Source organism: Desmodus rotundus, chromosome 1 (assembly GCF_022682495.2).
Source record: "Desmodus rotundus isolate HL8 chromosome 1, HLdesRot8A.1, whole genome shotgun sequence".
Classification (NCBI taxonomy): domain Eukaryota; kingdom Metazoa; phylum Chordata; class Mammalia; order Chiroptera; family Phyllostomidae; genus Desmodus; species Desmodus rotundus.
In genome coordinates this window covers 21,184,835-21,197,331 of record NC_071387.1, presented here as the reverse complement: position 1 = coordinate 21,197,331, position 12,497 = coordinate 21,184,835, and the positions used below count along the sequence as shown (strand labels likewise).

At 43.3% G+C, this 12,497-nt stretch overlaps 1 protein-coding gene across 1 annotated transcript in view; it reads right to left on the bottom strand.

Moving 5' to 3' along the window:
• The window catches only part of CTNNAL1 (catenin alpha like 1), a 51,598-nt gene that overhangs the window by 21,349 nt on the left and 17,752 nt on the right, over positions 1-12,497 (bottom strand). The window contains exons 5-8 of the mRNA XM_053922004.1: positions 10,061-10,150; positions 8,832-9,002; positions 5,376-5,576; positions 2,939-3,025 (exon numbers count right to left, since the gene is read on the bottom strand). Of these exons, the coding sequence (XP_053777979.1) occupies positions 2,939-3,025; positions 5,376-5,576; positions 8,832-9,002; positions 10,061-10,150 (549 nt within the window). The remainder of the gene's footprint in view (positions 1-2,938; positions 3,026-5,375; positions 5,577-8,831; positions 9,003-10,060; positions 10,151-12,497) is intronic.

Sequence of the window (12,497 nt, the reverse complement as noted above, 5' to 3'; positions counted from 1 at the left end):
AGAGTTGTTTTCCAGAACTTTGCTCTTAACTCTTGGGTCACAGGAGGAACAATACATAAAAGAGTAACAAAGCCCCAGGTTATATTTGACTTGGGAGGGGATTTGAAGCTTGGCTCAATCACACTGGATTATCTTTGGGTACCATTCAAACTCTTCTCCTTATCCTGGTCTTTAAAAAAATAATAACAATGTGACAGGTTATTTTTGGGTTCTCCAGAAAGAGATCATTTTTAATAACACTGTCCCCAGAAAAATCTGACCTTGAATTAAGCCTATTTGAATGAAGTGACTCTTTTTTTTTCCTGGAAGTAATCCAATGTCAACTCAAATTATAGGACTTTCTGAGAAATTAACAATAGGGTAGGCCACCTTTATGCAATCAAGTGAGAATAATCACAGTCAGAAACAAAGACATTAAAACGCACTTTCTTTTGGAAACAAAATGCTGCATGAGAATTTTCAAAGACTTTGTGCATCAGGGCCTTGGAGAATACTTAATGCCAGCCCTTTATTTCACAGACCCTGAAATAGGCCAAGTAACGTGTCCAAGGTCACGTGAATTCTGCAGACGGTTCTAAACAACCCTAAAGGAAGAGGCGTAAGTAGCACAAAGGTCCTGCCTGCTCCGGGCAATGTACTGACAACAGCTTTATAGGCATGGTCTCCCTAAATTCTAACAAAGATTCTAGGCTGATGTGGTTACACCCATCTCAGAGGTAAAAAAATGAAACTTGTGGAAAGCCACTCGGCCTAATACCAAAGGGTTGTGTGCTCTCTGAGAGTCATTTCTAACAATAGTTTCATTAAAATTAAACAGGCTGGGGAAAAATGGGTAGGGGTTTTTTAACCATAGAAAACCATACCCTTCTATGTTTGATAGGATGTTAAAATGAAGGTTTCAACAGAGGTCGGTACAACCTCTGTTGAAGAGGTCAACAGAGGTGAAAGAGATCACCGTGTATATAACTTATAAAAGAAATATCCAAAAGCCAATTTCATTCTCTTGACCCCTTGATCTACTTCAAAACTACAGAAGAATCAAGAAATGAGAGATGAGGGAGAGAAGAGGTTTTCGTGGGGAGGATCCTTTTGGAGAGCTGATGGTGCCGACTGCAAGTCCCACCTCCCGGCACACCCAAGGAGACGGAGCAATGTGACTTGTAGCATGGGGAGCAGAGGGGGACCACAGGAGTGTCTCTGAAGAACACACTCAAGTATCCATGAGAGAGAGTCAGCTTTAAACATCTGCTTAGCCCAATGCATCTTATAGGGCACCAGTCACTAAGAACTCCCTGTCTTCCCTCCCTGAGCCACACCTGGCGGAGATCAGCCACAGAAACCAGATCACTAGGGTTGAAGGGCGTGAACCAGAGACAAGACACCACACTTCCCCCAAAACCCTCACTGGGGCTGGGAGAATGGGGAACAGGAGACAGGTCCTACCACTGAAATAACGATTAATATATTGGAGTGAACATTCTCGTTTCTGGGCTGAAATTGTGTTTTATGACATAAAGCAGAGATTGGAGAACTTTTTCTGTAAAGGCCAAAGAGTAAAGAGTTTAGGCTTTTCAGGCCACACAACTTCTGTTGCAACTACCCAACTCTGCTGTTGGTATGGAAAAAAAAACCAAGCGGTAGACAAAAGCGAATGAGCTGGACTGTGTGTGCCAAAACTTCAGACAAACAGGCAGCCTGGTTGTAGTTGACAAACACCTGACTTAAAGTGACTTTCAAAGACCTGAGAGTGACCAAGTAAGTCAGAAGAGGACTAAGTTTTTACTTAGGGAACCAAAAGAACGGTTTTTAAAAATTACACTATTAAGGTGTAACTGATACACAATGAAATGTGCCAAGAGTAGAGTTTGAAGAGCTTTGGCAAACATATACCTACCACCATAATCAGTATCACATTTCCATGACCCCAAAAAGTTCTCCTTTGTAGTAAACGCCCCCCAACAACTGACACCAGGCAGCCACTGATCTCATGTATGTCACCTTTAGTTTTGACTTTTCTAGAGTTTCTTCCAATAGCTACATCTCTATACCTACATCTGTCTACCTATCTAGACATATGGCTGTATACAGGCTCCAGCAGAAGGAAGGCTTGCTTGAGTATAGTTGTAGGGCAGTAATAAGGGTGTAACAATGTATAGTTTTAATTCGAACATTTCACCTAACATGTCATATGGTGTGCTTGAGTGTAATATTGTTATGTTACAGAATTACATGCTCATGATTTTGTAAAAAAAGATTTTGTAATATAAAAAGGGTGTTATTTGTGCCAGACCATGTATGTGTGTGTGTGTACACACACACACACGCAAAGAGATAGAGACAGTGACAGAGGTAGAGACAGTCACACACACACTTTTCTTTGCAGCTTCTTATGTTCAGTATAACATTGTGATGTCCATATATTTTTTTTTAATTGATTTTGGAGAGAGAAAGTGTGTGTGGGGCGGGGAGAGAGAGAGACATCAACCTAATGTTCCACCCATTTATGCAATCATTGGTTGCTTCCTGCATGCACCCCGACTGGGGATCAAACCCATGACCTTCGCATAGGGGGACGATGCTCTAACCAACTGAGCTACTCAGCCAGGGTGTGACATCCATATTGTTGCTTATATATCGATACTGTTCCTTTTATTGCTGAATAATTTTTAGTTTAGTTATACCAAAATCCATTTATCAATTCCCATTGATGAAGACTTAGGGAGTTTCCAGTTCAGGGCTACTATAAATAGAGCTGCTATGAACATTCATGTACAAACTTTGAGACTGATGGCCCTAATAAAATGGTGGCTTCAGAGGGAAACTTTAGAAATCATTTTCTGCCACAGGGACATACTGATACCTATGCACTGCGTGCGTACCATACACAACAGGACAATTCACAAGGAATCACAAGCAGCTACATTTCTATGACACTTACTTCTTTCTTAAGTTCATTGAGGCTGTGACTGATTTTCAGTATACTCAGTTCCAGTTCTTCGGCAATGCTTTTTGTTTTCTTGCTTTGCTAAAAAATTTAAAAAGTATATATGTAGGGTTATCTCATCTCTTTCATCTCATAACTCCAATTTTACTTGAACTACAAATTATTATAAATTTGTAATATTCTGTGCACTATAAAGAAGTAGATTTTAAAAATTCACCTGTTTGTGGTTAGAAAAGAAGACAGAATTTTAAGTATTTAATTTTCCCACTCTAACTATAAACAGGTTAATTTCTAAAAATCTAACTTTCTTCAATAAATTTCTCATGTCTAAAACTAAACTATTTCATCTCATGCCTGGAATCCTTACCTCCTCACTCTTAACCTAGTTAAAAACTAACACACTCTTCAAGCCCTTACATAAATGTCTCTTTCTCCGAAAGTCCTTCTCAGACCACACAATCCAAACTAGACCCTCTTCCTGCCCACACTAAGCTCTTCTCTAAGTGCTCACCCTAGCATGCCGTTCCTATTTACTCTTTGACTTCTGTCTGTTTAATGTCTACCCTCCCCCTAGGCCGTGGCCAGCTCCACGAAGGCTGGGACCACATTTATTGGGCTCACCACCGAATCCGCAATGCCTGGCACAGCAAACAGAAGCCAGGACATATTCAGTTCTTTGAAGGAAGGAATCAAAGTTACCTATCAGTACCTTCAAGAAGTCCCCTTGATTCCTCTCCCTAAATAAAAACACATCCTCCTTCAAATTCTCTCAATACACAAGCTATACCTTCTTTCTGGACACTTCCAAAGCTTTTAATACTTGCCTCACCCCTTCCCACATTTTTCTACACTGCAAAATTCTTGCAGGCAAAGATTTTATCTTCTTCATCTTTAGATTGCCAGTGCCTGGCATATGAAGGGCACTCGGTAACAACTGCTGAAACAAATGAACGAATGAACAACATGTCTGGTATGCAGAACCGGAGATCCGGGTGCTTGTGACATATAGGAGAGGCGCTCATTGCAAATTTAAGTACAGATAGAATCAGATTCCCAACACGAACAGGGTTTCCTTGCAGGAACTCTTCACTGGATGTTGGCCTTACAATTTAACACCGAAGCAATCTATACTTCAGATTAGATATCACATAGATAATTCAAACTAAATGCAAAATATTGTTTTTATCCCTGACATCACTCTGCTCTAGGTTAAGTTTCCCCATTACCTTAAGTATCTGCGATGCTGTGACGCGGAGCAAATGACAGAAATCTGTGATTCACATCTACTCTTCGTTCATAAATCAATTTTTAGGAGGGTTTTTTTTAAGATTTTATTTATTTATTTTTAGAGGAGGGGAAGGGAGGGAGAAAGAGAGGGAGAGAAACATCAATGTGTAGTTGCCTCCCGCATGCCCCCATCGGGCCCACAACCCAGGCACGTGCACTGACTGGGAATCAAACCAGCAACCCTTTGGTTCACAGGCCGGCGCTCAATCCACTGGGCCACACCAGCCAGGGCCATCAATCAGTTTATTAACAAGGACTTAACCTCTGTCTTGTTCAGTACACTCTCAGCCACATTCACTCTTCCTCTTCATCTTCACTGCCAAAGCTTCTGTTTAAGATTCCAGATTTGTTCTCTCCACGCTATATGTTGAAAGCCATGTCAAATACAGTTTTGACATAGCCGAGGTCTAAGAAATAAATAAAGGTGCCAGAGACACCCCAGGCCTATGTCTCTCAGGTTGGAACCCACCCTCTGTAGGAAACTGGGCATGTGCTTCCTGTGCTGCCCCACTTGTGTCAGCCTTTACCACGCTTGCCCAGGTAACTGCCCATGTGCTGAGCACATCAGCAGCCCATTTAAGGCCCTAAGTCAAGGCTGCCCTCCAATCTCAGACCACGAATCTGTACAAGAGTGAGAAATCCTTCCCCTGCCAGCTGGATCCACCCCTGTCTTCACTGCGGCTAGAGCTCAGTAAGTTTCCTAAACCGTTGTGTCTGTAAACCAAGCTGCCCTCAGGGTTAAGAGCTATGCACATGTGAATGGCTCCAGCGGTAGGACTCAGGCCCCAAGGACCTCTAGGCAGGGCTCTCCTCCTCTGCTCTTCACGCTGAAGATGCATTTTGGGGAGGATTGTTCCAGAGGTGAGTTTGGTGGGAAAGTAGGGACAACAGGGTGAACTAGCGATGGTGACAGGGACACAGAATCCACAGTGGCCAGGACGAGAAACAGGCCTCGAGATGCTAAGGCCTGTGAGTGCTGGATGGCAAGGCTACGTGGGCCAAGTAGGAGGGAGACAAGGAATGAGGCACCCTGGTCTTCCTCTGGACCATTCACATTCCTGGTGATTGGGCTCGCTTCCACATCTCTCAGAACTTCAGGAAGCGCTATTATGTAAAATTTACTTGGACGAAAATAGGTTCTTACAGCCTGAATCCACACAGAAAGCAACTGCTGGAGCTCCCTCCTCGCCTGAGCCGACAGTTCCAGGATGCGCTCCCTGTGCTCGTGGCTGGTGTAGGCAGAGTCGGTGAAGTCCTCTGTCCGCTCCAAGGTGGCTTCCAATGTCGCCGAGAGAGTCTCTTTGGACTGAAAATAAAGATTCTCCCGAAGAGTTTCAATATTCATCTGCAAACAGAAAGGACACACATCCACGTGAAGGTTCCCACCTAACTAGAGTGGACCGTGCTTTCCGGCAGCGCCCAGAAAGACACTAGGAATTTCCTTCCCTGTGGGTGGCCTCCAGTGCTGACTAGATTCTTCATTAACCCGGCAGAACATGTTGCTTAAGAGCCACCAATGGCCATGCAGAGCCTCATTCCGACAGCTGTTAACACAGCATTCCTGTAAGATCAGTGAATACTAAGGCAGGAAGAGCATTATCATGTAGCAACCGGTAGAGAAAATGAACCAGCCTCCAGGTAAAGGATCTGCATCTGGGAAAATGCTGAGGCAAAGCCCTAGAAAATGTTACACCCAAGTATGAATGTGTACTGAGCCCAGGGGAAGGGTGTGGAGGGTGGAGGGTATGGGAAGGACTGAGAAAGACATCGATTTTCCTTAATTCAGCAAAACTCTACCAGCCACCTTACTGGTCTCCCTACATTTTGTCTGACGTGCCCAACAGCACCTCCCTGAACAAAATATCCTCTACCAGGGGGCCTATAGAGTCTTTCTTCTAAAAGGCAAAGCTTGTGGTATTGCCGCCTCCCTCTAATTGGCTCCTTAGCACCTATAAAATCAAGCCTAAACTTCTATTGTGTAACACAACATCCTCTAGGGTCCTGCTTTTATATACCTCTCTAATAGTCTGTCTCACCCACCCCCCACCCCCACCCCCACCTTTCACTTCAGCCATCAGGTCCTTAGAGTTCCTTCAATAAGTGACAGACACGTGTTCACTGGGGCGAACTTCCTCTCTCAGTTTTCTGAGCCACGCTATGCCGCTTCAACCTTAGGTAACCTCTAGCCCATGAACTACATCGCAGAAACAACTTGGGCCAGGAGGCGACGAGAGGAGATGATCATGCCGGGTCGCAATGAAGGCGCCGAGAGGAACGGCTTGCAGCGCTTCAGTCCTTTCGCAAAGACTACTTCAAGTTAACCCCTACATGACCCGTGAGAATATTAAGATTTATGACAATCAAGAGGCCCTAGGGGGCTGCTTGCTGCCCCTTCTCCTCCTGGCCCAAGCTGTCTCCAGAATCGCTCCATCGTATGTAGGCAGGATGTTTCTTTAAGCTAGGAAAGAGCATGGGTGAAAGTGAGGTATGGAATTGACGACGAAGATCTGAGAATTTGAGAATGTGAAGAGAATTACAACAGAAGCATCAGCCATGTTGACCACATCATTTATGTTAAGGTTTTTTATTTCCCCCTTCGAGAGAACATGGATGCGTTTTTAAACAGTAACTTGGTAGAGGTATTTTTTTTAAGGCCATTCATTTTTAGAGTTTCAGAAGCTTTGTCCACATATTCACAGAACCAAATACAGTAAAAGTACTCCCTCCACAGATTATACTCTCCATCCAAAGAAAGGCAAGATGCCAAAAAGAGAACCACTGGTAGTGAGACTGAGTCTAATCCTGGTAGCTCTGCCCTTCAGAACCCTGACGGGGACAGGGTCAGTGGCTAGAGCCATCACCAGTGGCCACAGGTACGGCACTGACCCAAGTTAACCAGGCCAGAAATGCAGCATCAAGGGGCAAAGGGCCTGGCTCTAACCCTACTTGTTCCCTAACTATCCTCTGACCTTGACAAGACATCTCCCCTCTCAACCTTTATACAAAGAGGGGATTAGAAAAATAATCTCTAAGATCCCTTTCAACCATAAAAACTCTACGAGAATGGTCCCTCCTGAGAGCTTCTTTCCCCTCCGAAAGGGGTTTATGTCAGAACTATTAATAACAATACTTCTTGTGAGTATCATACAGCATGTGAGCAAAACCAGAGGTATAAACTGGAGGGTCATGGACACTGGGATTAGAGAATCCTGCTTTTAAAGGACTCCACCACTTACTAGCTTTTCTCCTCAAAAACATGGACAGATTGACAGTGACCAGAGGGGAGGGGAGATGGGGATAACAGTGGAAAGAAGGGGAAGGATCTAGTTAAAGAACATGTAAGAATGACCCATGGACTTGGGAAACAGCGTGGGAACTGACTGTGGGAGCAGGTGGTGGGATGGGCTGAGGAGGCCAAAGGAGGAAAAATTGGAATTGTAATAGAATAACAACGAAAAAAATCTTAATAAAAAAGTGGGTATAATAATATCCACCTAAAAAGGAAGTTAGAGATTAAATAATATTTATTAAAATCAAATTCCCTAAAAAGAACAAGGGGTTCTTTCACCCCTGTTCCTACTTAGACCTTCACACAATTAAAAATCAAAGTGGAGGATCCAAGATAGCAGCCGAGTAGGTGAAGGGCACACTCAGCTCCTCCCAGGACCAAACCGGAATCACAGCTAAATTATAGAGCAATGGACCTGAAAAGTCAAAGTGCAGTAAGATGAAAACAATGCCATCCTTGTCACAGCCCTGCCTGTTAGAGGAGGTAACCCTTAGGCATCTTAGATAACTTCTCAGGGCCCTAGTTTTCCCACCTGCTGACTAAGGGGTTGTGCTGGACGATTTCCGAGGGCCCTCCTGACTCGGTCGCTGATCCTACTCAGACAGCAGCTGCACCGTCTCTCTGCCTTCCGATGAGAAGTCACCTAACGTGACCGGGATTTTAGAACCAGACCTCCTAATTTCAAATCCCAACTCTGGCACTCCCTAGCTGGCAAGTATACTTACTCTCTGTTTCTCAGTCTCCTCGACAGTCTAATGGGGATAATATCAATAGTTCTTGTGAGAGTTAGACATTTACGTACATTCAAAGAACTCAAAACACGGCTGGACAGAGTAAGTGCTCAATCAATGTTAGCATGTATTATTGTTCCTTTAAAACTTCAATGATAATAAACACTATTACTACTACTACCATCTCAAAATACGAACCCTACAGCACAGGGAAGAGCAGGAATTCCAGCAGAAATGACTTGCTGTCTGTCCTCACCCACGGATGGTATAGCACTGTCCCAAAGGATGGGCTAGGAACACGCTTCTAAATGGACGGCAGGAGGCTACAGCTAACCCGTACAGCTAATCGGGACCAGGGAAGCTACTATACCCCAAGACCAGTGTTCTTCATACACACCACACTAAACCAAATGTTACTGATGAGTAAGTTTGTACCTCATGCATTTTTTTAAAGATAAGTAACTGCTTTTGTGAAGCATCTATTCTAAAATATTACACAAAAATAATGATATCACCTACAGCGATACTCCTTGAAAATGGAAAGGAAAAAAAAATCAAAATATATTCTCTTCATTCTTACCTTGAATTCTTTAATTCCAGTAAAAATACTGATAGACGCAATGTCAGTCTCTCCCTTGGGTTTGCAGTCAGTCACAATTTCAATTACCTTATCCAACGCCACTTTCATTCGGTCAAATACTCCTTCTTTGTTTTTATGGGCCGACTCACAGTTGGGATGCCTGAGACACGTCTTCAAAACAATTGAAGCCTTTTTTTAGATCTGACCCAGACCCTAACACACGAAATCTTACAGAGAACATGTCATGCTAATAAAAATGGTTCTTTACCAAAATCTCCCGCGTCCCTGGCTCACCCAGCTGCTTCTCCTCACTAAAAGTGGAAGCAGGATGAGTAAAAAGCGATAGCAAGGTTAAGTGAAAAAGGCAGAGTGCAAAACTGTATCTTTATACTTCAATAATCAGTTTACTTATAATTTTTGAAAAACAAAACCCTATGTCTTATCTTTACCATGATTAAAAATATTTTTAAATGTTGCCTTACATGTGCGAGAACTATGAAAGAATGAGGAAAAAGGAACAGATGATATATGACTGTGGTTGGATCTTTGACTTTTAAAAAGTGATGTAAATGAAAAACTTCTCAAGCGCCTAGAAACAAACGGAGCTAGAAACAAACAGAGCCTTCCACGAGGACTCCAGTGAGATGCGTTTTTGTGGCTTTGCTGATCCCAGCAGAGTAAGTATTCTGAGCGGAAAAGGCAATTCTAACAAGATGCTATAGCAAGATGTTTACTAGCTCATTCTTGAATTGTAGCAATTTGCTGGCCAGCTGCTGTTTGGAATTACAAACTCTTGATTGACAACTGTGTTTAAAGTAGGATAAGGGATTAGAGATATGAATTTACAGAATAAACACTGACTTAATACTCCACTGTTACTTAGCAGATTCTAACTTGCCTAGCTTGTGCTAGATATGTGTGCTGGCTCCCCCAGGAGGCTGGGAAACCCGCAGGCAGTGACCATGTGCGACAGGCCTCCGTTCCCAGCACCTAACGCACCATCTTCTGCTTAGCTGCTCAAGCAAAGCTGACTCACAGTTTAACTGCCGTTTGGAACCAGGGAAGAAAGATAGCATTCTTGCTAAAAAAATAACTGAGATTCAAACTAAGAGAGCCTATATTCCAACTTATCGTTCTGATCTTTTAAAAAATGTAAAATATGTTAATTAGATGCACATAATCAGGTTCTCGATTAATTTACAACACAGTGAAACAAAAAATGTTCTTACCTTTGAAGCTGTGAGAAGCATCATTGTGCACTTTTCAAGCACCGCCCTGGCTGCTGCCATCTTAGCCTTTTTCTTTTCATCTTTCAGATCCTAAAAAGAAAGTAGAATCACTGAGCAGTCTAGGATCATGTGAACAGTCCAATTTCTCTTTTTTTTTTTAAGATTTTATTTACTTATTTTTAGAGAGAGTGGGAGGGAAAGAGAAAGACAGAGAGAGAAACAGCAATGTGTGGTTGCCTCTTGTGCGCCCCCACCAGGGACCTGGTCCACAACCCAGGCACATGCCCTGACTGGGAACATCACTGGCGACCCTTTGGTTCACAGGCCGGTGGCGCTCAATCCACTGAGCCACACCAGCCAGGGCCAATTTCTTGAAAAATCATTCACTCAACAATGACAATACTCAACAATTAAGTAACATGGTTTTTAAAAAAATGACGAAGTGAAAAGAAACAGAATAAAGTTTTATAAAATGTCACCTCTTCAGTCTAAGTCCATGAACCGGACAGAGTGGAACAAAACGCCTGCCCTTCTGGGGGGGCAGCAGAGCCAGGGACTGAGACCGAGGGGGAGGCTGCCACGTGGCTCACGCTCTGGTCGCCCGCCACACCTGACATCGAGTGCCCTGTGGACACACCTCACTCCTAACCAGAAATAATTGCCCCATGCTTTTCTTAAATGAAAGTGACTCATTTATTGAGCATCTATGGGCTATTATTTCCTTCAAAATAGATACTTAGAAGTCGACTCTTCCAGGGACCATGTCTGATTAATCCCATCTACGTACTTACTCCTCTCAGTAAGAGGCTTGTTCATCCTACACTTAACCCACACACTGCTCTGAAAGGTTCTTCAGATGTCTCGTGGATGTATCATCTCCCCCAACTATTATGAACTCTGAAGCAAGAATTGCATCTTGACTTTTTGTCTTTCGGTCTTTCCTCACAGAGCCCTTGATGGCGTGTGCGCTATCACAGAAGTACTGAGTACTGCTTGTCAAGTCGAGAGCCAAATACTCCTCCTAGCAATTTGGCTATGACCATCTAAATCACAGGTCAGCAGTATTTTCAATAAAACACCAGATAACAAAACTGTTAGGCTTTCTGGACGACACGGTCTCTGCCACAGCTACTTAAGCCTATCAGCGCGGTGTGAAAGCTGTCCCAGACAACACATAAACGGATTAGCGTGACTATGTTCCAGTGACATTGTGCTTGTGGACACTGACTCATTAGTCTGTCTTTTTTCACCTGGGAGTCAGCTGAAAAGCCCTTTCTTACAAATAACAGAGACCTAAAGTTTGAGAATGATTTACCTTTTATTTGTTTTAGTAAATGCTTATAGTAGATTCGAAGTTATCCCTAGAATATCACTCTCATTCACTTGCATCCCGATATAGCTCTTTAATGGAAAAGGAACTGCCGGTGAGCCCAAAGTTAATTCAGTAAGGTCACATCCCGAAGGACTGTGTCCTACATAGGAATATTATCCATCGTGAGTTCCTATCAAAACTAGAAGTTGAAGTCACTTCTAATTTCCCCATTGTCTTTGACATACTGAACGGGACTTTTCGCTCAACAACCTATGGGTCTAGCCAGCAACGCACCAAGTGTGTATGCCATACGTGACACTTGTAGTAGCACATATTGAATGGTGTTGGCCAGTAATGGAGAAGATGGCATCTCAGTCTCTTAGAGGGCTGGTCCAGGGGACGAAACAGAGGCCTCCATGAACCCCCAGATGGTCCAAGAAGCACTAAGTGAGGCATCGTGATCTAGTTGGCCACTTTTCAGGCCAATATCCACCTTCCAACTCCAGTTACAACCAGGAATGTTCACCTCCCAGACTATAGCCTACGGGGCTATAACAAAGCACCTCAAGAAAACGTCAACCATCATATATTTAGCCTGCTGACAAGGCAGACTCCTGCACAAACACCCCAACAAGGAAAAGTCAGTCCTGGATATAATATGGTCTTCCATCTTCCTCACCTTCGGAACTGAAAGTCTGAACTGGGGAAGAGACCACTAATGAACTAGTATCACAGTTCAGTTTGACAACTCTAGGCTTCAGAGCCAGGCATAACTGAGTTCAATCTGCCAGAAGCGTGACCTGGAGAAAGTTTAGGCCCACGCGCAGTTTCCTCCCGTGTGAAACGGCAATGACAGCACCCACTTCATAGGGATGTGCTGAGAATTAAATGAGGTCGTGGACATTAAGTGCCTAACACACAGCCAATGCACATAAATAATGGCTTGGGTTATTACTATTCCTCTAATGTAGAATAATTACAGAAAGCTGTAGCAACAGAATAATACATAAAATCACAGAGCAAATAATAACAGACATATAACACAGCGCTGTTAAGAATAACATGACTTATTTATTTGTCTGAGCCCTGGTCAGAAGTCTAATGGAGAGTTTCACCGAAGAGGAA